This window comes from Hirundo rustica, chromosome 15 (genome assembly GCF_015227805.2).
Source record: "Hirundo rustica isolate bHirRus1 chromosome 15, bHirRus1.pri.v3, whole genome shotgun sequence".
Classification (NCBI taxonomy): domain Eukaryota; kingdom Metazoa; phylum Chordata; class Aves; order Passeriformes; family Hirundinidae; genus Hirundo; species Hirundo rustica.
The window spans coordinates 1,890,220-1,909,176 of NC_053464.1; the positions used below are offsets into that span (position 1 = coordinate 1,890,220).

At 51.0% G+C, this 18,957-nt stretch overlaps 1 protein-coding gene across 1 annotated transcript in view; it reads right to left on the reverse strand.

Annotated features, from left to right (window-relative positions):
* Positions 1–18,208, reverse strand: part of XPO6 (exportin 6) — a 57,646-nt gene extending 39,438 nt beyond the window's left edge. Inside the window, exons 1-3 of the mRNA XM_040078959.1 lie at positions 18,117–18,208; positions 2,285–2,375; positions 471–583 (exon numbers count right to left, since the gene is read on the reverse strand). Of these exons, the coding sequence (XP_039934893.1) occupies positions 471–583; positions 2,285–2,375; positions 18,117–18,119 (207 nt within the window). The 5' untranslated portion in view covers positions 18,120–18,208. The remainder of the gene's footprint in view (positions 1–470; positions 584–2,284; positions 2,376–18,116) is intronic.
* Between the last annotated feature and the right edge of the window lie 749 nt (positions 18,209–18,957).

Here is an 18,957-nt window from a genome sequence, read left to right on the forward strand (position 1 = left end):
TCACCGCTCCAACCAGCACAAGTTTGCAGGATGTCGTTCAAGAGCACCAACCACAACTACAAAATGTCAGAAAAATAAAAGCAAGTTTGCCTTTCCTCTCAGCACTCAAAGCCTGCAGGAGCCAGGAGCAGGTAATCACCCCTGTATTTCTGATCATAAAAACAGCATTAAAGCAAGAGCACCCTTAAAAGCATCGTGCAGAAATTCAAGCAGCCTCTGAAACTGATGGTAATTTGTGCTTGGAGATGCCAGGAAATGAATTCTTCAATTTGTGTACAAAGATTCATATTCTCCCACTCTGGGCCTGCCATTAAGCAACCTCTCTGGCAGAGAGCAATAAAAGCATCCTTTATCACTCTACTTACCAGGGATGCCATTTCAGACAAACATTTCCCCCCAAAAAAATCGATTGCCAGATAAAACTGCACCAGGCAGAGAATGCACTGGGCAGGCAGGAGCTCAGCCCTCACCTCAAACACTGTCAGGCTGTACATCATCACATAATCATTCCTTGTGCTGGACAGGAAGTACAGGCAGAATCTCCAGGCTCCTATCTGCTGGGCAAAGTTATTTAAAAGTTCCTCTGCAAAAAAACATACAAGTAAAATATTATTTTAAAACGTACTTCGGTTTTAGTTTGACTTTGATGCAAAATATTCCATTAAAATTCTTCAGCTGTAAACAAAGCCATAACAATGTATAGTGATAGCACAGCAAGCGAGCAGGGAAGAGACCCTGTGTTCAGGGAATGACTCAACCTGGAGGAGGGCAAAAAATATGATAAAATCACATTCTACAGTGTTTAAAGCAAAGTAACAACAGGCTTTAATGAAAACAAAACAGATGTGTCATCTTAGAATCAGTTTTGACATAAATACTGCAGCAGATACGAGGTGAATATTAAAACAAATCACACAGCAATTGTATTATGAGCACTGTTATTTTATCTGTAAAAGCCAAATGCTGGGAATTCAGGTCATTGTGAGAGAGCAGGAGCACTTCAGATCACAGTGTTCCAAACCAAGCTTCTTTTAATGCAGCCCCAAGAGCTCCTGACTTGGTGGAAGCTCGGGGTGTCAGAAACCTCCCGGAATGCTCAGGGAAGGATTTGGTTATCTTTCACGAGGTGACAGTGTGACAAAGAGAAAAGCAACAACAACAAGGGCTGCTTTACAGGCTAAGCAAATTTAAGGCTCAATTAATTGTTTCATTTCCTGCAATTTAAGCAGGAAAATGAGGGACACCTTTTCTACAGCAGGAGATCACCGTCGGAAAAACCACAACAAAAACCTTGTGTTGTTTATCTTCCAGGATTTCTGAGACAAGCCTTTCATGCTGATGACACTTTGGCACGAGGTGGTAGAAACAGAACAATCCCACATTGGTTTGGGGCAGAAGGGACCCTAAAGTTTATCCCATCCCAGCCCCTGCCATGGGCAGGGACCCTGTCCCATGTTACTCCAACCTGGCCTTGGGCACTGCCAGGGATCCAGGGGCAGCCACAGCTGCTCTGGGCACCCTGTGCCAGGGCCTGCCCACCCTCCCAGGGAACAATTCCTGCCCAATCTCCCATCCAGCCCTGCCCTCTGGCAGTGGAAGCCATTCCCTGTGTCCTGTCCCTCCAGCCCTTGTCCCCAGTCCCTCTGCAGCTCTCCTGGAGCCCCTTTAGGCCCTGGCAGGGGCTCTGAGCTCTCCCTGGAGCCTTCTCCTCTCCAGGTGAGCACCCCCAGCTCTCCCAGCCTGGCTCCAGAGGGGTTCCAGCCCTTGGAGCATCCCTGTGGCTGTTTGGGAATAAAAGGAATCTGCCTCTTTACAATCATCACCAGCACAAGCAGCTCCCCCAGAGCACCTGGCAGGATCTCTGCTGCTTTCAGGACATATTTAATAACCCCACCCAAAGGGAATTGCTGTTATTCCTGTTTGCCATTCCACAAGAACTGGGACAGCCTTGCTTTGCACTCCTAATGCTGAAGTCCATGCTCCATCTCCAGGCAGAAGCTTCCCAGGACACACAATCCAACAATGTACAGAGGAAACATCACTGGTTTATCACCCCTAGGAGCTGCCAGATTCCCTAGAACCCCAACCATGGAAACCTTTCCTTCCAGTTCCCACCTAAGCAGGAGGGGAAGATGCCAGTTCAGTGCAGGCACAGCTGCGCTGAACACCACCAGTTCCCCGTGCCCGGGGCTGCAGGTAGGACCAGCACCAGGAACAGCCCCTGGGGGGCAGGAACAGCCCCATGGAGGGGCAGGAACAGCCCCATGGAGGGGCAGGAACTCACCTATCTCACGCTTGCGCTCATTTGTTGTGCAATTGTGGAAAAACTCCGTCATCAGACTCTCCAGAGCCCGCAGCGAGGCCTCTTCTGATGCCTGGGAATGACATTGAAGGAAAGAGATTAAACTCATTCCCACTCTGACACAGGAGGGTGGCATCAGAACATCACAGATGCACCAAAATCCAACACGAGCAGGAACAGAACGGGGCAAGTAACAGAACTCAAACTGCTCACGGGTGTGAAGGAGCAGCAGGATGTGTGCACTGCAAGTGAAACCTTTGGACAGGAAGGACCATTTACTCAGCTCCATTAATAAGGACAAGAACACAACAAAACTCCTTTATTTTGGTGGCATTCAGGAATTCTAAGGGTTAATTCTCACAAAGACGGCAAGTTGGAGTAAAGATGTTCTCAGATGTTCGGAAATCATACATATCCTACCATGGGAAGCATAAACTTTGAGATGATTTCTCTTGGACATCAGGAGGAATTTCTTCCCAGAAAAGGTGATCAGATATTGGAATGGGCTGCTTGGGTGGGTGGCAGAGTCCCCATCCCTGGAGATGTCCAAGGATGTGGCACTCAGTGCTCTGGGCTGGTGACAAGGTGGGGATGGGCCACAGGCTGGACTCAGTGATCCAACCTCAATCATCCCATGATCCTGTGACCCCTGACACCTCTTCCTGTCTTTGCCTTGGTGCCATCCCGCTGCTCAGGAAGCTCAAAAAATTAAGGAATTTCCAGCACTCTAAAAAGCAATATACCAGTATTCAGCAATCGGACTCAAGAACAGCACCCGCCTCCCCCCGCAACAAATTTAGGTTTTATTCTTGAAAATCATTATTACAGTTTTAAGTCTTAAAGAAATTATCAAGATTAGCATGCAGCTGTAGTTTTGGAGCGCTCTGGAGTTGGGATGATTTTATTCTGGCAAGCACAGACCATGTCATAGCTGTGCCTCCAATGTTTTCAACCCATGCTATCAATAATAAATGCATCACTATTCAAGCCCAGACCTTCAAGCACAGGAACAAAGTAAACACCTAAGAAAACTGAAATTTCTGCCTCAAAAAAACCCCAAAAAACCCCAAACCAGAAACAAAAGCTGTGCCTGGCAGCTCTCCTGCAGAGAAGAGCATGTGAGACATCCCTCAGAAACACTCTGGGCTTCTGCTAATTCCCATTTCCACGCACAGCAGTTTTCCCAAGGGCCCTTCTCACTGCATTAACCCCCAGCAACACCAACAATTCCACAGCAAGGGCTCTGCTCTCCAGCTGCTGGAAGTGGATGCTCTGCAGGACACCAAACATTTCCATTTACAAAGGAATACTGAATTCTATCCTACCTTTCCTCTTCCCGCCCTGCTTTTTCCTTTTTTCTTTGCTTTTTAAAGCCCTGCTCTAGAAATTATGGACTATTTTAGCGAGAGAGGTTGGTAGAGGGAAATTGGCTTAAAACAACCAACAATCCAAGCAGAGCCACGTTTGCAGCTCAAGTTTCCTGCTTTACTCCATTTAAGCTGGGGCTGCAAACTTCCCTCCAGCCACGGATCAGCCTCCTGCCAGTCACCATTCCCAGATAACAGCACTGCTGTGGATAAGAGACTCACTGTAAAAAGAAATATCTGACTAAGCGGAGTCCTTAATTACTCAGGATACGGCCACACTGCCATTTGTGGGAGCGAAGCTGTCCCAAGCTCCTCCCAAGCAGATCCACACATACAAATCCAGCATTTCCCTAAATCCCTGCACCTTCCTTCTCTGCTGCTCCACGCAGAGCGAGTCTCACCGGCAGCTTCTGATGCCAAACCCCCAAAGATGAGTTTCCAATCTCAATTTGATGCAAATTCCCCTAAGAGCAGCACTGCTGTCCCACTCCACCTTCTACCATCCAATACAACCATCACCTCAATCCATGGAAAACTCTTGGTTCTCCACAGGGTGGAAGGGCTCAGACATCTCTGGATACTTAATTCAATCCTTCTTCAGCAAGAACAGTTGACATAAGTACATTTCTTCCAAGATTCAAGATTGATGTCCTGCTTTTGGAAATAAATTATGGAGTTCTTATAAATCTTGAGTAACTGCCTTGTCCTCCACTGACTTCAGCACTGTGATTTGGAAGATCCTATTCCTCAGGAACACAGTCAATCTTCCAAAGCAGAACATCAGGAACATGATGTTCAACATGTCAAAAGCAGGAAAAAAAAGAAACCAGAGAGCACAACATGAGGATTTCATGCCAAAAAGCCCAGGCTGGAGAGCACCCCAGGATCGTTCTCGCATCTTGTTTGACTTCTCGTGGCTCTTCGGGAGGTTTGGCCAAAGGAAGGTCGAGAAGGAAAAATTGCCTGAGGTAACCAAAGCCCAGCTCAGGATCCCCTTCTAACTCCAGGCTGGGCTCACCAAGGGCCTGCATTTGCTGATGCCTTTGGATATTCCTCCAGTTCCCCACATCCTGGGGGCACGTGGTCATCCCCCAGCTGTCCAGCAAGGCTCTGATAAGGAGCCCACTGAGATAAGGAGCTCACATGCTGGGCAGAGCTGCAGGGGAAGGCAGCTGCACCTGGACCCAGGCACCTGGGAAGTTGATTAGTGAGACTCCAATAAAAGTCCAGCTGCTTGGAGCACCCTGGGCTGTACCTGGAATATTTCCTAGCGTTATTCCCACGTTAACAAGCAGTTTGATTTCTTTTAGGGCTCCCTGTTTACATTGAGGAGAAGGACAGGCAGAACCAGCAGTGCTGAGTTCAGGTTCTGGTCTGAAATTCTGGGTCGTGCACAGATTTCAAATTCCAAGCTTTTCAAGGAAAGCATGGACCATCAGTAACAGAATTTACCCCAGTTTTCCATGGCAGGGCTGGCAGCTTGCCCCACTTCCATGAGGCATTACTAAATATGCAACTACTGAAACAGAAATACTTCCCAGTCTCTTTCAGAAGTCAAACCTGACCCCTCTCACCCCTAGTGCCTCCCAGGGCAGGACCAAACACCAGAAAATAGCATTTCTCTCTTCTGCCAACTATTAGAAGAAAATACATTCAGGTCTCCAAGCGCTGCTTGCAGAGCAGGTAACACGAGCTTCTCCCCATGAAAACTCTGCAGCTCACAAAAAGCAGGGGAGATAAGATGTGCCACGTCACCACCCACTCCTGCTCCACTGCCTCAACACCGTGGCTCAGTTCTGACCCACAGGGAGGATCCTGGCTGCCAAATTCAGCAGATCCTCTGGCCAAAGGTGACGTCCTTGTCACAGCTCCCTTAGGGGAGCGAGGCAGTGAGAGGTGAAAGCAAGCAGGGCTAAATCTAACACAGTCACAGCCGCAGATTGCCGTGTTCCAGCAGCACATCCATGGTTAGATCTGGAATTGGGGTCAAAATAGCATCTCTGGGAGCTGTGTCACAGGTGACTGTCCCCAGAACAGGGGCTTCAAAGTGCTGAGCTGGGCCCACACCACAGAGACCGAGCAAGCAGCAGCTGTGCTCCAGCTCTGCTCCTCCTGGAATGTCCCATCTGATCCGAGCAGCACTCGCTGTGGATCAGGGTGGGAGAGAGCCACTGGCAGCCTGTCCTTCCCATCCTTTCCCCTCATTAGTTTGCTAAAGGTGTTCCACACCACTATCAGAGGAGGGGTGGAGCTGCTTACTCATTCCAGTTACCTCTGGACTCCAACCCTCTGTGCCCTCCTCCAGCCAGGAAAATAAACTCCAACATCTCCTTTTCCTGAGAGAAAAGACAAGATTTGCTACCAAGATCCTGCACATCCAACAACATTCTCCATCCACCAAAGCACCACAAGAAGCACCACCCCACCAGCTGATTTCAGGGCTATCCTCCATTTACATTTTAAGTCATATGAGTCATTAACTGATTTATGCTGATTAAGGGAAAAAGAAAAAAAAAAAAAAAGCTGCCAACCTCCTGCATTTCAGGCTGTTCAATATTGCAGCTGCACCTCAGTGAGGCTCTGGAGAAGCAAAATCTTTGTACCGTGCTGCTGACTCCATCACAAGCTCAGATGCAGACTATGACTAAAGCACTGGGGCAGAACGAGTTACTCACCCAGCTCCAGCAAACAGAGCAGTGGTCCTTGGCTTGCAGTTCAGACACTGCACACGCACTTGAAGAGCAGATACAATGCTAATTTTAGTTTGCATATCACCGAACACAATCATAGCCCTTAAAAAAGCACCTGCTCATTCTGCAAGACGTGGAAGTGCCTTCTAAAGCCATTTTCTCCACAAGCGCTTTCATTTAGAGTTCACTTCCTCTTTTTTTCATTTTACGCTCTCCGAAGGCATTTTTCGTTGAGGGGAAAGCTTTTCTCCACTGCTTTGCCATAAAAACACAAGCTGTTAACCTTGCAATGTTTGCCATTAGAGCATCCATCACACAAACGATGCTCTAAATACGGCAACTAGGGCTGATGACAACTAAGAGAAAGGTTAGGTCTGTTCAGTTTTGCCCTAATGCGTTTGCAAATGGATATCACTCTAAGACAAATTTAAGGCATTCCCTCCCCAGAGCTTTTTTTAGTAAGATGTTAATTGCAGCTGCAAACGTTACAGAGGTGACTTCATCCATCAGGCAGCGCTGGAGCAGCTTCCTGATGTGCAAGGATGGATTTTACACCACACATGCTCCCAACGCCTCCTCCAGTGGCAGGGAGGAAAAGCCCTGGCTCTGCTGCACCCCAGGAGCCCTCAGAGCAGATCAAACCCCCCTTCTGCATCTCTGCTCTTTATTTAAAGCCGGGAGCTCTGTCGGGGAGCTGTTCCCACCCCCTGCACCCATCGGTTTGAATTCCGACGCCCACCCCGTCCATCCGTGCCTGCAGTCCCTGAGCAGTCCCTGCTCCCGCTGTGTTTAACACCTCCCAGCCCACCGAACCCCCACACCAGCGCTGACAGCAAACGCACATCCCTCGGCAGCTTCCTCGCTTTCTGGAGCCTGCCTCTCCATCCCAATCCCAACCCCAATCCCACCCCCCTCTCCTGCCACTTCCAGTGCAAGACACACAGCCCAGCACAGCTCAGCCTCCTCCCCGTTATCAGGATTCAGATTTTATCACATTGCTCTGTTAAAATCACCTCCAGCTACGTCTACCAGCTTGTGAGCAGCTCTTCCAGGAGAGGAGGGACTGCAGGGGGGCACACAACGAGGATCCTGGCTGATGGAAAAATCCCCAGCTGGAATTGCTATGATACCACAAACAAGCCGGTGCACAGGGTTAAAAGAACAGACAAGAAACAAGAAATTTCATCCACAGCACCTGCATAAAATAACTCATCATCACCCTGTCGTTGCTAATTGCCATGTCCCATCCTCTTCCACCTCGGAGCCTTCTGCTTCCAGCGCCGTGCAGTTAATTAACAGCACAGTCACACACCTAAAAATACAAACAGCTACACTCCAGCTGCTGAATTTTCTTCTTGCTCCATTATTTATAGCCAAGCCTAACTTAATGATGCACATTATGTGTTGTGAGTATTAACAATACTAACATCTCCGTGTACTGAGGTAGTAATTCACTCATTGAAGGATTACCAGGGTGTCTCTCAGAGCCCCTCCCTGCCCCAGCCCTAACACAACACGGTAATGAATAGGTAAATTAGAAATCACACCCTCAGAAAGCTTGTGGGTCATTTCAAGCCTGCTTCACTAAAACCTGGAGAACCCCCGGGACAGCCCTGGGTCACTCAGGGCAGTAAAATTCATGGAAGAAGTGCACTGTTATTTTTAGCAAGAAAAGCAGAATTATGAAGCATTTTAAAAAAAGTTGCAGGACACAACAGGGAGGCAAAGCTGGAAGCTCAAAAGCAGCGATACTCATTATGTTTAATCCTTCCCACCAATAATTGTAGAATCTGGGGGCTGACCCTCATTGCCAGGATCTCATCTCAGAGGTCTGACGTGAGGAGCTCACAGCATACGTGCTCCCCAGCAGCGCTCTGCTGATGCTACCAGGGCTCAGCCTTCGTTCTCAGTTTCCTTGTTGCACCTCCGAGATGTTTTTGTGGTTTCAAGAACCGAAAGCAGACTGGGCCCCGCTCTCTGCCCCCAGCACAGCTCAGCTCCTGGGACCGTGGCAAGACAGAGCTGATCCCTCTCCTGGCCCACTCATTTCAGAAACCACTACTTTGGCCCATCACTAAAAACATGGAGATCTTTTAAACTCATTATAGTAAATTTTTTGCTTTAGTTGCGGGATAAAAGTCACAGATTGCTGCTGTACCTCAAGGCAACTGGCAGAGGAGCAAAGGCACCATGCTCCTCTCCGTGTCCCTGAGGTCCCAAAGCTCAGGGCCAGCTCCAGAGCTGCTCAAAGCCCTCCTGCCCTTCAGGAACCTGGCTGCACTTCAGGAATCAGTGTTTAATTTAAATATCACCTAAGGACTCAGCAGGACCCCAGGCTGAGCAGCGCTGTGTGGAACAGGCCGTGGAGAGCCAGCAGTGCCAGCCTGATTTCTGCACTGGAGATCAGCTTACCTGGAACACTGCCTGCTCCACGGGTAATCAGCACCTTTTTCAATAGCCAAGGGATCTGATTTCTTAAAGCCCCTTGGACAGGCAGATTCAGTTAACCAGGCATCAGGTTTGAAGGTTGAACTTTGATTAACAGGCTCAAGTGTCGGAGTACGATTCTTTCTAACCCAGTAACTCTTAACCCACATAACCAAGCCCAGCAGGCAGCGTGTCCTCCACCCAGCAGCTCCCCGTGGCTTCAGCACCTAGGAACTCTCTTAGAAACACAGCAAAGGAATAAAACAATCCCAGCAGGCTGGAATAAGCCAAGGGTGGTTTAGGCAGAGAGCTGTTTCAAGCCACGCTTGCTGAAGATGAGCCCAAGAGCAATTTCTGGGTCCCTGACGCCCAGGAAAGGCAGCTGGTCACGTGCTGCTGACTTCCTAATTGATTTCTTGTGGTTTAGCTGCTGGAAAGGGCTCAGCAACTCAGTATTTTCCCGAACAAGCAGTTGCTAAAATAACAGTACACAGCCAGCTGAGAAGTGCAGAAGCACCCAAAGCAGATTCCTGAGGATCAATAACCCTGCACATCACCAAAGCACAGCAGGCAGAGGTGGCTCGGGAGTCACTTTTTAGACTTGCAACTTAAACCTGACAATCCAGCCACAGCCATCAGTGCCCTCAGCAGACACTTGGCTCAGTCAGCTGTCAGCTGCTGGCCACCACTCTTTAAGCCATCAACGACAATAACTTCATTCTGTGGGTTATCAGCAAAACCAACCACACAAGATCTGCTCTTCAGATGGACACAGCTGAGCATCTGCCAAGGGTGCCCCGCTGGGCAGGAGCTGCTTCCAGAAGTTAAAACACTGCAAGGTGACTCTGGTTGTTTCAGCTCAGAATTAACCTAAATTCCTCCCAGTGAAGTCTAGAAACTCACACCTCTGAGGCTGCATCATTCCTTTCCCTTCACACTCTCCCTTTGCTGGGCTCCCCAGGATGCCCCACGCCCCAAACCAGCCTGTGACCGCTTGCAGGGAGATCCCATCCTCCTGTAAGGCAATGCAGGAACCCCAGCACCACGGGCACAAGGAACAAAACTTCCCTCTTCTCTATGTAAACAAATCAGGCAGGACCACAGGGCTGCCCCAAATGCAGCTTCATTCACTTTGAGACAACACTTTCAACAGAGGTTTAGGTGAAGCAGCCCAGCTTCTGACCAGGCAGGTGGGAAAAAGGACCCAAGGAATCTTTTGGAGATGAGTACGCTGGTGAGGAAAGTATTTGTGAAGGGAATAAAAAATCCTTATTAAAAGTATTTGTAAAAGGTGTTAAGAAAAACACCCTCATCACCTTACTCCAATGGTCCAGAAATCAAGAGATGAGCAGCAGTGTCAAATGAACTTGCACTGCACCCAGCACGGCCTTCTTAGCTGAAGTTTCGTAAAAATCCCACACCTATCACAGAACCATGGAATGATTTCGGGCAGAAGGGCCTTAAAATCATCCAGCCCCACCCCTGCTATGGGCAGGGACACCTTCCACCATCCCAGCCTGCTCCAAGCCCCAGTGTCCAGCCTGGCCTTGGGCACTGCCAGGGATCCAGGGGCAGCCACAGCTGCTCTGGGCACCCTGTGCCAGGCCCTGCCCACCCTGCCAGGGAACAATTCCTGCCCAATCTCCCATCCAGCCCTGCCCTCTGGCACTGGAAGCCATTCCCTGTGTGCTGTCCCTCCAGCCCTTGTCCCCAGCCCCTCTGCAGCTCTCCTGGAGCCTTCTCCTCTCCAGGTGAGCACCCCCAGCTCTCCCAGCCTGGCTCCAGAGGGGCTCCAGCAGCTCCACATCCTTCCTGCGGTTATAATGACTCTTCCTACAGAGAACACTCTTCGTGCTCTTACAGGTGAAAATGTGACACTTAAAAATGCCAAACTCTTGTTCCTCCCCACTTGTACAAATGTAGCAGCTCCTCTGACCAGAGAGAAGACAAGAAAATAAGATGCCCCAGTGACAGGAGTGAAGAACCTGGCGTGGTTGTGTAGCAGCTCTAAGGAGTCCAAGATGCACAAAGAGATTTTTAAAAACACTTCTCAAATCCTCCACTGTCAGCAGAGCTGCAAATAAACCCTTATTTATCTCAGCCTCCAGACAAGTCCCAATAATACCCAGGGAAAGGCTCTGAATCACAGTTGTTTGTAGCCCCAAGTGAAGGAGTCTCTGGAATTATGCACATATGCAGAGCTGGAAATGGGAAGCACCAGGGCAAGCAAAAAAAGAAAGTGAATGTAAGAAAAAAACAATTATTCAGCGTATTTCTTAAAGAGGCAACTCTACTCACAGGCAGCTCCAGCAAGCAAATCCTGCTGATTTTTCTCCAACATCCACTTCTGTGGGATTAAGCCCATTGCCATGGAGGAAAACCATCCCAACACCTGGCTACACAACATGCAGGGTTTAGGGCAAACTTGAGGGAAGGATTATACCTTATCCAATAGTTTACAGCAGCCAGACCCGATTTCCAAGGAGATGTGATTATACTACACAAAAATATGGAATTTTCAGACCCTCACTCCTTGTGAAAGAAAAGAAAAAAAAAGATTGTGATACTTTAAATTTTACTCCTGGCAAGAGCACTGAAACTTGTGTTGGGCATTTAAGAGTGTAAAACAAAACTACCATGGGAATAACTAAGATTTTTGTTAATTAAAATGTTTTCAAAGGACAGCTCACGCAGGGAGAACATCCAGTCCAATTAAAGAAAAACAAGATGTTGACATCTGCAACGCTTCTGCACTTTGGGGCATTTCACAACTGCACTTTGCTGCTCACCCCTGCAGCTCTGGGACACCCGGGGTGCCCAAGCCCTGGGGAAGGTTCCAGCCTCTCTGCTCACAACAGGAGGCTCTGCTGGGGGATATTTGTCCTGGGGGACCCAAAGGGTCACCATGATCCAACCAGCTCCATCAAGCACCAGCAGAAAACAGGGAAAAGCAGCTTTTGAAAGCCAAAGCTGCCTTTTCGCCCTGCAGCAGTCGCTGGGATCAGAGGAACGGCTGGTGCAGCCCCCAGCCATGACTGGGAGCAGGAACTGCCTCCTGAGCACTGACCTCACACTTCCACATCAGAGACCACAGCTCACGGACCACTTTGTCCTCCTGCACACTTACAAAAAGAAAGGCAGGGAACTGTAGAAAATACAGTTTTATTCCCCATAAACAAAGGATATGGGAACGGGATGAGGAACAACAAACGCAGCCATGCCAAGTAGCTGGGTTTGCTGTACCCTCTCCAGACCCTCAATTTAAACACCAGGGAAACCACCACTGAGCCAACGTCCACAGAGGAAACTGCTCTTCATCCCAAAGAAAAGGTGGAATTGCAATGCAGAAGAAACCTGCTCTGTTCTTACTCAATGAAGCAGCAGGGAACCAGCTGAGCACAACACAGATCTTTCAGGCAAAACATCTCTCGAAAGGGAAAAAAAACCTTCATTCCCCTCTGGAAAGCTGCATCCAATGCTGGCTTTGGCATCCTGACAAGCCAGTACACAAAACAGATGAGCACACTCCTTTCTCCAAAGAGGGGACAAAAAGGAACCAGGACAATCCCTCTTGGGAAGAACTCCACCGCAATTAAAGCCCTAATAAAATATTAAGTCAAAATGCTAAAAATACACACAGAGATCCAGCCACAAGCTTGGAGATGCTGCAACAAATAAAAGATAACTTAGAGCACAAATGCAAAAGGGTTGGAAATAGGCAAAGAAATGGAATTCTGGGAATGATCCACATAGGAGAAGGGTCAGGCAAGATCAGAGGGGAAAAAAAAAAGGAATTTGTGGTGCTGCTAGAAGAGCCTGGAACAGTTCTGGTGGAGTGAAAGCATCCTGGAGTGTAAACAGAAAAGAGAAACATGGATAAAGAGAGGAATCAAATGTGTGTGGAGGGAAGGTAAGATTGGAAAAGAGTTGCTTCACCATAAGCTGTAGGTGCTTCTTGGCCCAGGAGAAGCTGCATCATCCCCAAATTCCAGAGGACAGAGAACCCACAAATAAACCCCAGGGGGTGCCTGGATGAGTAGGAAAAACCTTGACCACCAGAATCAGGAAAAAAGCCAATTGCTTTTCCTCTACCAAAATATTAATTTTTACATTTTGCTTGGAACAACAAGGCCTACAAGGGAGATGCTGCACACTTCATAAATGCTGGAAATGGGATTCCAGAAATTATTCTATATAAACGGGAGTCTGACCATTTTCTTTTGATAAAACAAAGCAGCAAACACCTTCTTTCCTTTCTCTCAAAAAAGAAGGTTATCATGTTGACACCTGGGATGCAGAGAAAGCCAAGGCAGCGGTGACCCAAATACAAATATAGTTCCTAATAGGAAATATCTGCTGTCTGGTGGAGGATAATGATTTGGAAGGATTTTAGGGCACATTCTACCAGACAGGTATCAGCCTATACACCTCAAAGCTACATTTTCTTCTACTTTGCATCTACTAATGTATAAATGCAACATTAACAGCAGCCACTCTGCTCCTAAATGACACCACCTAACAATGTGCAATGAATTCACCCAACTGAACCTGAAGTTCTTGGAGTTTTTGGGTACCCATGCATGGAGTGATCTCTGCACAGCACTGCATGGCAGGAGCTTTGTGCTACCTGCAGGATTTTAATGCTTTTCTGCTGAAATAATTACAACCACCACCACCCATCCATCAGCGACAGCCAGTGGAAATGAGCTTTTCAAGCTGGTTTAGTGAACCTGGAGGCTCAACAATTTTGCCTTGATAGCTTCCAGTCCTCCTGCAGCCTACATTTACCCATGCAGGTCTTTGCAATATGGATGTATTGGAATTATAGGTCCTGAAAGGGATAATGTGCAACCACTCTGCTAAATGAGCTGTTTTCTTCTGAGAGAAAGCTCTGCTTGTGGAGGAAGCATCCGAGCAGCGATCAGCTCTCCTGCTACACTGCCCATCCCTGGTTCATCTCCAGAGCTACCCAGGCCTTGCTGCAGAGATGGGAAAGTTCACCAGCACTAACCAGCATCCCCAGTTTGATGATTTAATAGAGGGGAGATAACTGGGGTGCACACAAAGTCACAATATGACTTGCTGGACAAAAAAGGAAGCCAGATGTTGGAGCTGAGGTCGGAACTTCCGAGTTCCTACTCTTTGGTTTCTCTGCTCAGCAGCGGATTGAGTCAGAAGGGTTCTACACAGGGTCTGCTTTTATTTTAACTGCACATGAAGGGGATGCACTGAGAGCAGACAGGACCTCAGGGTGTAGTTTTGATGCTGCACCTCAGCTGGCACTGCTGGGGAACAGAGAGAAGGGACAACACCCTCAGCTTCCTCTTCATCCCAGAACCTTGCTGTGAAGCTGAGCCCACCTCGTCACTTCCTGCCTGCGCAGCAGCAGCATCCTCCTCATTTCCTCACAGCACAGAACTCCTGAGCTCAGCACAGCATCTCTGCGCTCACCTGTGCCAGGGACAGGCACCACAGCATCCCTGAGCTCACCTGTGTCAGGGGCAGGCACCACAGCACCCCTGAGCTCACCTGTGCCAGGGACAGGCACCACAGCACCCCTGAGCTCACCTGTGCCAGGGACAGGCACCACAGCACCCCTGAGCTCACCTGTGCCAGGGACAGGCACCACAGCACCCCTGAGCTCACCTGTGCCAGGGACAGGCACCACAGCACCCCTGAGCTCACCTGTGCCAGGGACAGGCACCACAGCACTCCTGAGCTCACCTGTGCCAAGGACAGGCACCACAGCACTCCTGAGCTCACCTGTGCCAGGGACAGGCACCACAGCACCCCTGAGCTCACCTGTGCCAGGGACAGGCACCACAGCACCCCTGAGCTCACCTGTGCCAAGGACAGGCACCACAGCACCCCTGAGCTCACCTGTGCCAGGGACAGGCACCACAGCACCCCTGAGCTCAGCACAGCGCCCCTGAGCTCACCTGTGCCAGGGACAGGCACCACAGCACCCCTGAGCTCAGCACAGCATCCCTGAGCTCACCTGTGCCAAGGACAGGCACCACAGCACCCCTGAGCTCACCTGTGCCAGGGACAGCAGCAGAGCCCACGTGGTGCCCAAGTGTCCCCAGGGTGATGGCACAGCCAGGCCAAGGGGCTCTGCAGGAACAAGGAGCTGCTGCTCCCTCCTGTCACAATGTCCTCTGTCGCCTGCAAACAGCAGGAGTGCTCCCCTGAGCAGCTCTGGTTCACAGCCACAGCCTGAGCCAGCCTCAGGGCCACCAGCTCAGCAAGGCTGAGCAGAATAAACAGGAGCTATTCTGGTAATTGAGCAGGAGCTCCTTGGCAACCACGAGCACCAGGATAACCCAGGGCTCACCAGCGTTACCTGGCAGGACGTGCTGCAATCCACACACACTTCACTCCTCCCGGAATGAAAGGCTTCAACCCTCACCAGGCAGCTCCAGGCACGAGAAAACGACAGCGCTCACTGCTCAAATACGGGAAGGTGGTAAGAGAGGCCATGGAATAAAAGCCAGGATGCTGCTGTGGCAAACTCAGACACATCCAAGCTGCAGACACCCACTGCCTGCTCCCATTTCAGCAGCTCTGGGTGCCTCACACAGAACAGGGACACGAGATTCCCTGGATCCGGGCTGCCACTTCCATTGTCTGCTCTCCGGGGAGGCCCAGCCTGAGGGAAGTGTGATTTGTTCTGGGAAAAGCCTGGCTGCAGTTCTCCAGCACCTCTGCATCCCAAACCTCACACAGCAGCATTTCCTGGAAGTCCCTGTTCCTGAGCAGTTTTAGTTGCTGGCAGGATACAAATCCCAAATAACTGAAGAATGCATTTCCTAGGAAGCAATCACTGAAATTCCAGCCTCACGTGGGAGTTGCAAATGCGATTCCCAGGTGAGTGCTTGGCTCAGGAGGTCCCAGCTGAGCTCCCAGCGCTTCACAGATGGCTCATCTTCACCAGTGGAAGGAACAAAGGCATGAGACAAAGGCATGGCTTATTTGGACAGAAAATAAGTCCCTTCAAGGATAGCTCCATGAACAATATTGACTTTGAAGCTGGTCATAAAATCCTCTAAAAGGATCCTAAAAAGTGAGCAGGAAACAATATAATAATCTGTGGAAGAAAAGCTTGAAGTTGGATCTGCTCTGTGTGTTTAGAGATGAACTCCACAGAAACCCACCTGGATTTTGCAAGATCCTGTTTTCCCTACAGAGACACCACGGCATCCTGACCACCTTTCCCTCAGCAAGCCCCAAACTGGACACTGCACAAGCACAATTTACACACACAGCAGGCAGGAGCAGCCCCAAGAACCACCACACAGAGCTCTCTGCAAACACCTCTGAAAGCAAAGCGTGACTAAAGCTTCCTCTGAACCCAAATTCTGAGTGACATTAAGATTTCTGAGCCAGGAGTGGCAACTGAGCCCAGCAAACAAGCACTTGTTCTACAACACTTGTAGTGCCTGAGCTCACTGTGCATCACTGCATTCCCTCCTGCCTTCCCAATTTCCTCCCAAAATTCCTGCCCAGTTAATCAAGCTCTAATTCATCCCTGCTCATTCCCTTCCATACCAACCCCATTCAATCCCACTAAGGAAAATCTGCTCCCAGCAGCCTGTTATTCTGGAGCAGAGTTTAATTATGCTTTATTTGTTCCCTGTGTGCCTTCCAGCAGCTCATCTTCACACTTTCCCAACTGTTTCCGGGAAGGAGGGTGCACTAGCAGCAGAACATGCCCATCTGCAGGCTCCAGGGAAATGGGAACAGAAGGAAAATCTTGCACAGGAGTCACATGATGAGTTACAACAGTAAATCCTGCAGCACAGCCCAGGGACTGCTTCTCAACTTCCACAGGCAGGACTTGTGGCTGAGCCAAATAGTGGATGTCCAAGGGAAAAAAAAAGAAGAAAACAAGGTGTGATTCAGGAGGATAGATGTGTGTGTCCGCAGGGAAGCGAGGGGAAAGCTAAGGAGTCCTTTTGTCACCTGCAGTGGGAAGTGCACACCCTGGCTACCAAATCCTGAAACCATTTATGCACCTTTTTGAACCCAGGGTGTTCACTAAGAAGAATCCACCTCAAAAATGTCACCCTGTGCCTGAAGCTAAACCCACAGAGAGCTGGGGCACGTGGCAGACACGTCAGGAGTCCCCCTGAGCCCCCTCAGCCACACACCCGCAGGCTACTACCATAAAATACTGCCAGTATTTACTGAGGAGACCATGGCCCAACCCAGCACATCCCAGATGGAGCAGCAAAGCCTCTCCGAGAGGCTAATGAAGCTCAGCAAAGGGGCTACAGAGATCAAAGTTTCAATAAAACACCAATCAAGTACCAGGAGCATTGAGGAGATGTGATTATCTCAGCTCTCGGGTGAAGAAATTCACAACCAGGACCCCAAATTCTGGAAGAAAAGGGTGATCCCTACATCACCTGAGGCAGGTTATACTAGAAAGGGGTGAGAACTCGGCCAGAAACTGCAGCCTGTGCTCAGAGGCACTCTCTAGGTGAGGCAGGGCAGAGCCCCAGGAGCAGATCCAGGGCTGCTGAAAGCATCTCCCCCACTCCCTGCCCATCTGTGAAGGGCACGTTGGTGGCTTCCTTTTGTCATCCCAATAAATACTGGGAGACAAGGTCTCCCTGTGCGTTCAACCAGGGGAAAACAAGAACAGCAGCCCTGGGATGTGACAGTGAGCAGCACGCTGATCCCCTGGAGGCAATTCCCACCTCCCAGCCCCGCGGGCACGAAAAGGGTCAGAGACCTCTCCTCCAGCTCCTTATCGAGGGGAAGAGAGGATTGTGCAAATCAGAGCGGGCTGGATCTGTCCCTGTGTCTCCTGGCGCCCCGCTGGCACTGCGGGGAGGCAGCTGAAGGCCAATTCTATACCACAGAAAAGAATCCAGGTCATTCCTACAGCTTATCCAAGGCTGAATTGGAGGCCATGAGGGCAAGCCCACAGCTGGCGCCGGAGAATCTTAATCACGAAATGGTTTGGGTTGGAAGGGACCTTGAAGCTCATCCCCTTCCACCCTCGGCCACGTCCGGGGACACCCCCACATCCCGGGCTGCTCCAAGCCCCGTCCAACCCGGCCTTGGATACCGCAGGGACCCCGGGGCAGCCACAGCTTCTCTGGGCACCCCTTCCCCACCCGCACTGCTTGTAACGCCTTAAAACCCGTCATTCCCAAGGCTCGCAGGAGGAATTTGTGCCCTGCCGGCTTTTATATCCTGTGGGTGCGGTGGCCCGGGGGGCGCAGCCGCCACTCTGCCCCGGCGTCCCGGGCCCCTCGGGACAATCCCCCCGTTCCTTCCGTCCCTCCGGTTCCCTCGCGGGGCCCCGTTCCCCCAGCTCACCATGGCCGCGGCGGCCCCGGGGCGGCTCTAGGCAGGGCGCCGCGCTCTGCTCATCTCACGGCCGGCGGTGGCCCGGCGGGGCCTCCCCGCCCATGCACCGGCGAGCCCCCGCCGGCCGCGCAGCCACGGGCACCGGAGAGCTGCCGGCACCCAGCCCCCGGGCCTCCCCCGGCCGGCGGGACGGGGAGCCCCGGGGCGCCGGGCAGCGCCGCGGGAGGACGGGCGGGAGCGGCGGGCGGCGCGGCCCGCGCGGGTCCGGGGCCGGTGTCGGTGCCGGGGCTACGCCAGGCGCATCCCGGGCCCGCCCCGCCCTCCCACCGGAAGCGCTCACCGGCGCCCGCGGCCAATCGGAGCCGGGGCAGCGCCTCCCGCGCACGCGCAGCGCTGCGCCGCGCGCCGCCCGCCGCCATCTTGGAGAAGGGCGCGGCGCCTCGCGGGGCGCTGAGGGAAGGGCACGCCCGGAGCTGCGCCTGGCCCCGCCCCCGCCGCACTGCGCATGCGCCAGAGGCGCTTTCCCGCGCGGCAGGAAATGGGCGGTGATTGGGCTGCGCCTCGGTGGGCGGGGCTTTTATTGGACACGCCCTCGGTGGGCGGGGCCCGGGAGGGGATGGGATGGGATGGGATGGGATATGGGATATGGGATGGGATATGGGATATGGGATATGGGATATGGGATATGGGATATGGGATATGGGATATGGGATATGGGATATGAGATATGGGATATGGGATGGGATATGGGATATGGGATATGGGATATGGGATATGGGATATGGGATATGGGATATGGGATATAGGAGATGGGAGATGGGAGATGGGAGATGGGAGATGGGAGATGGGA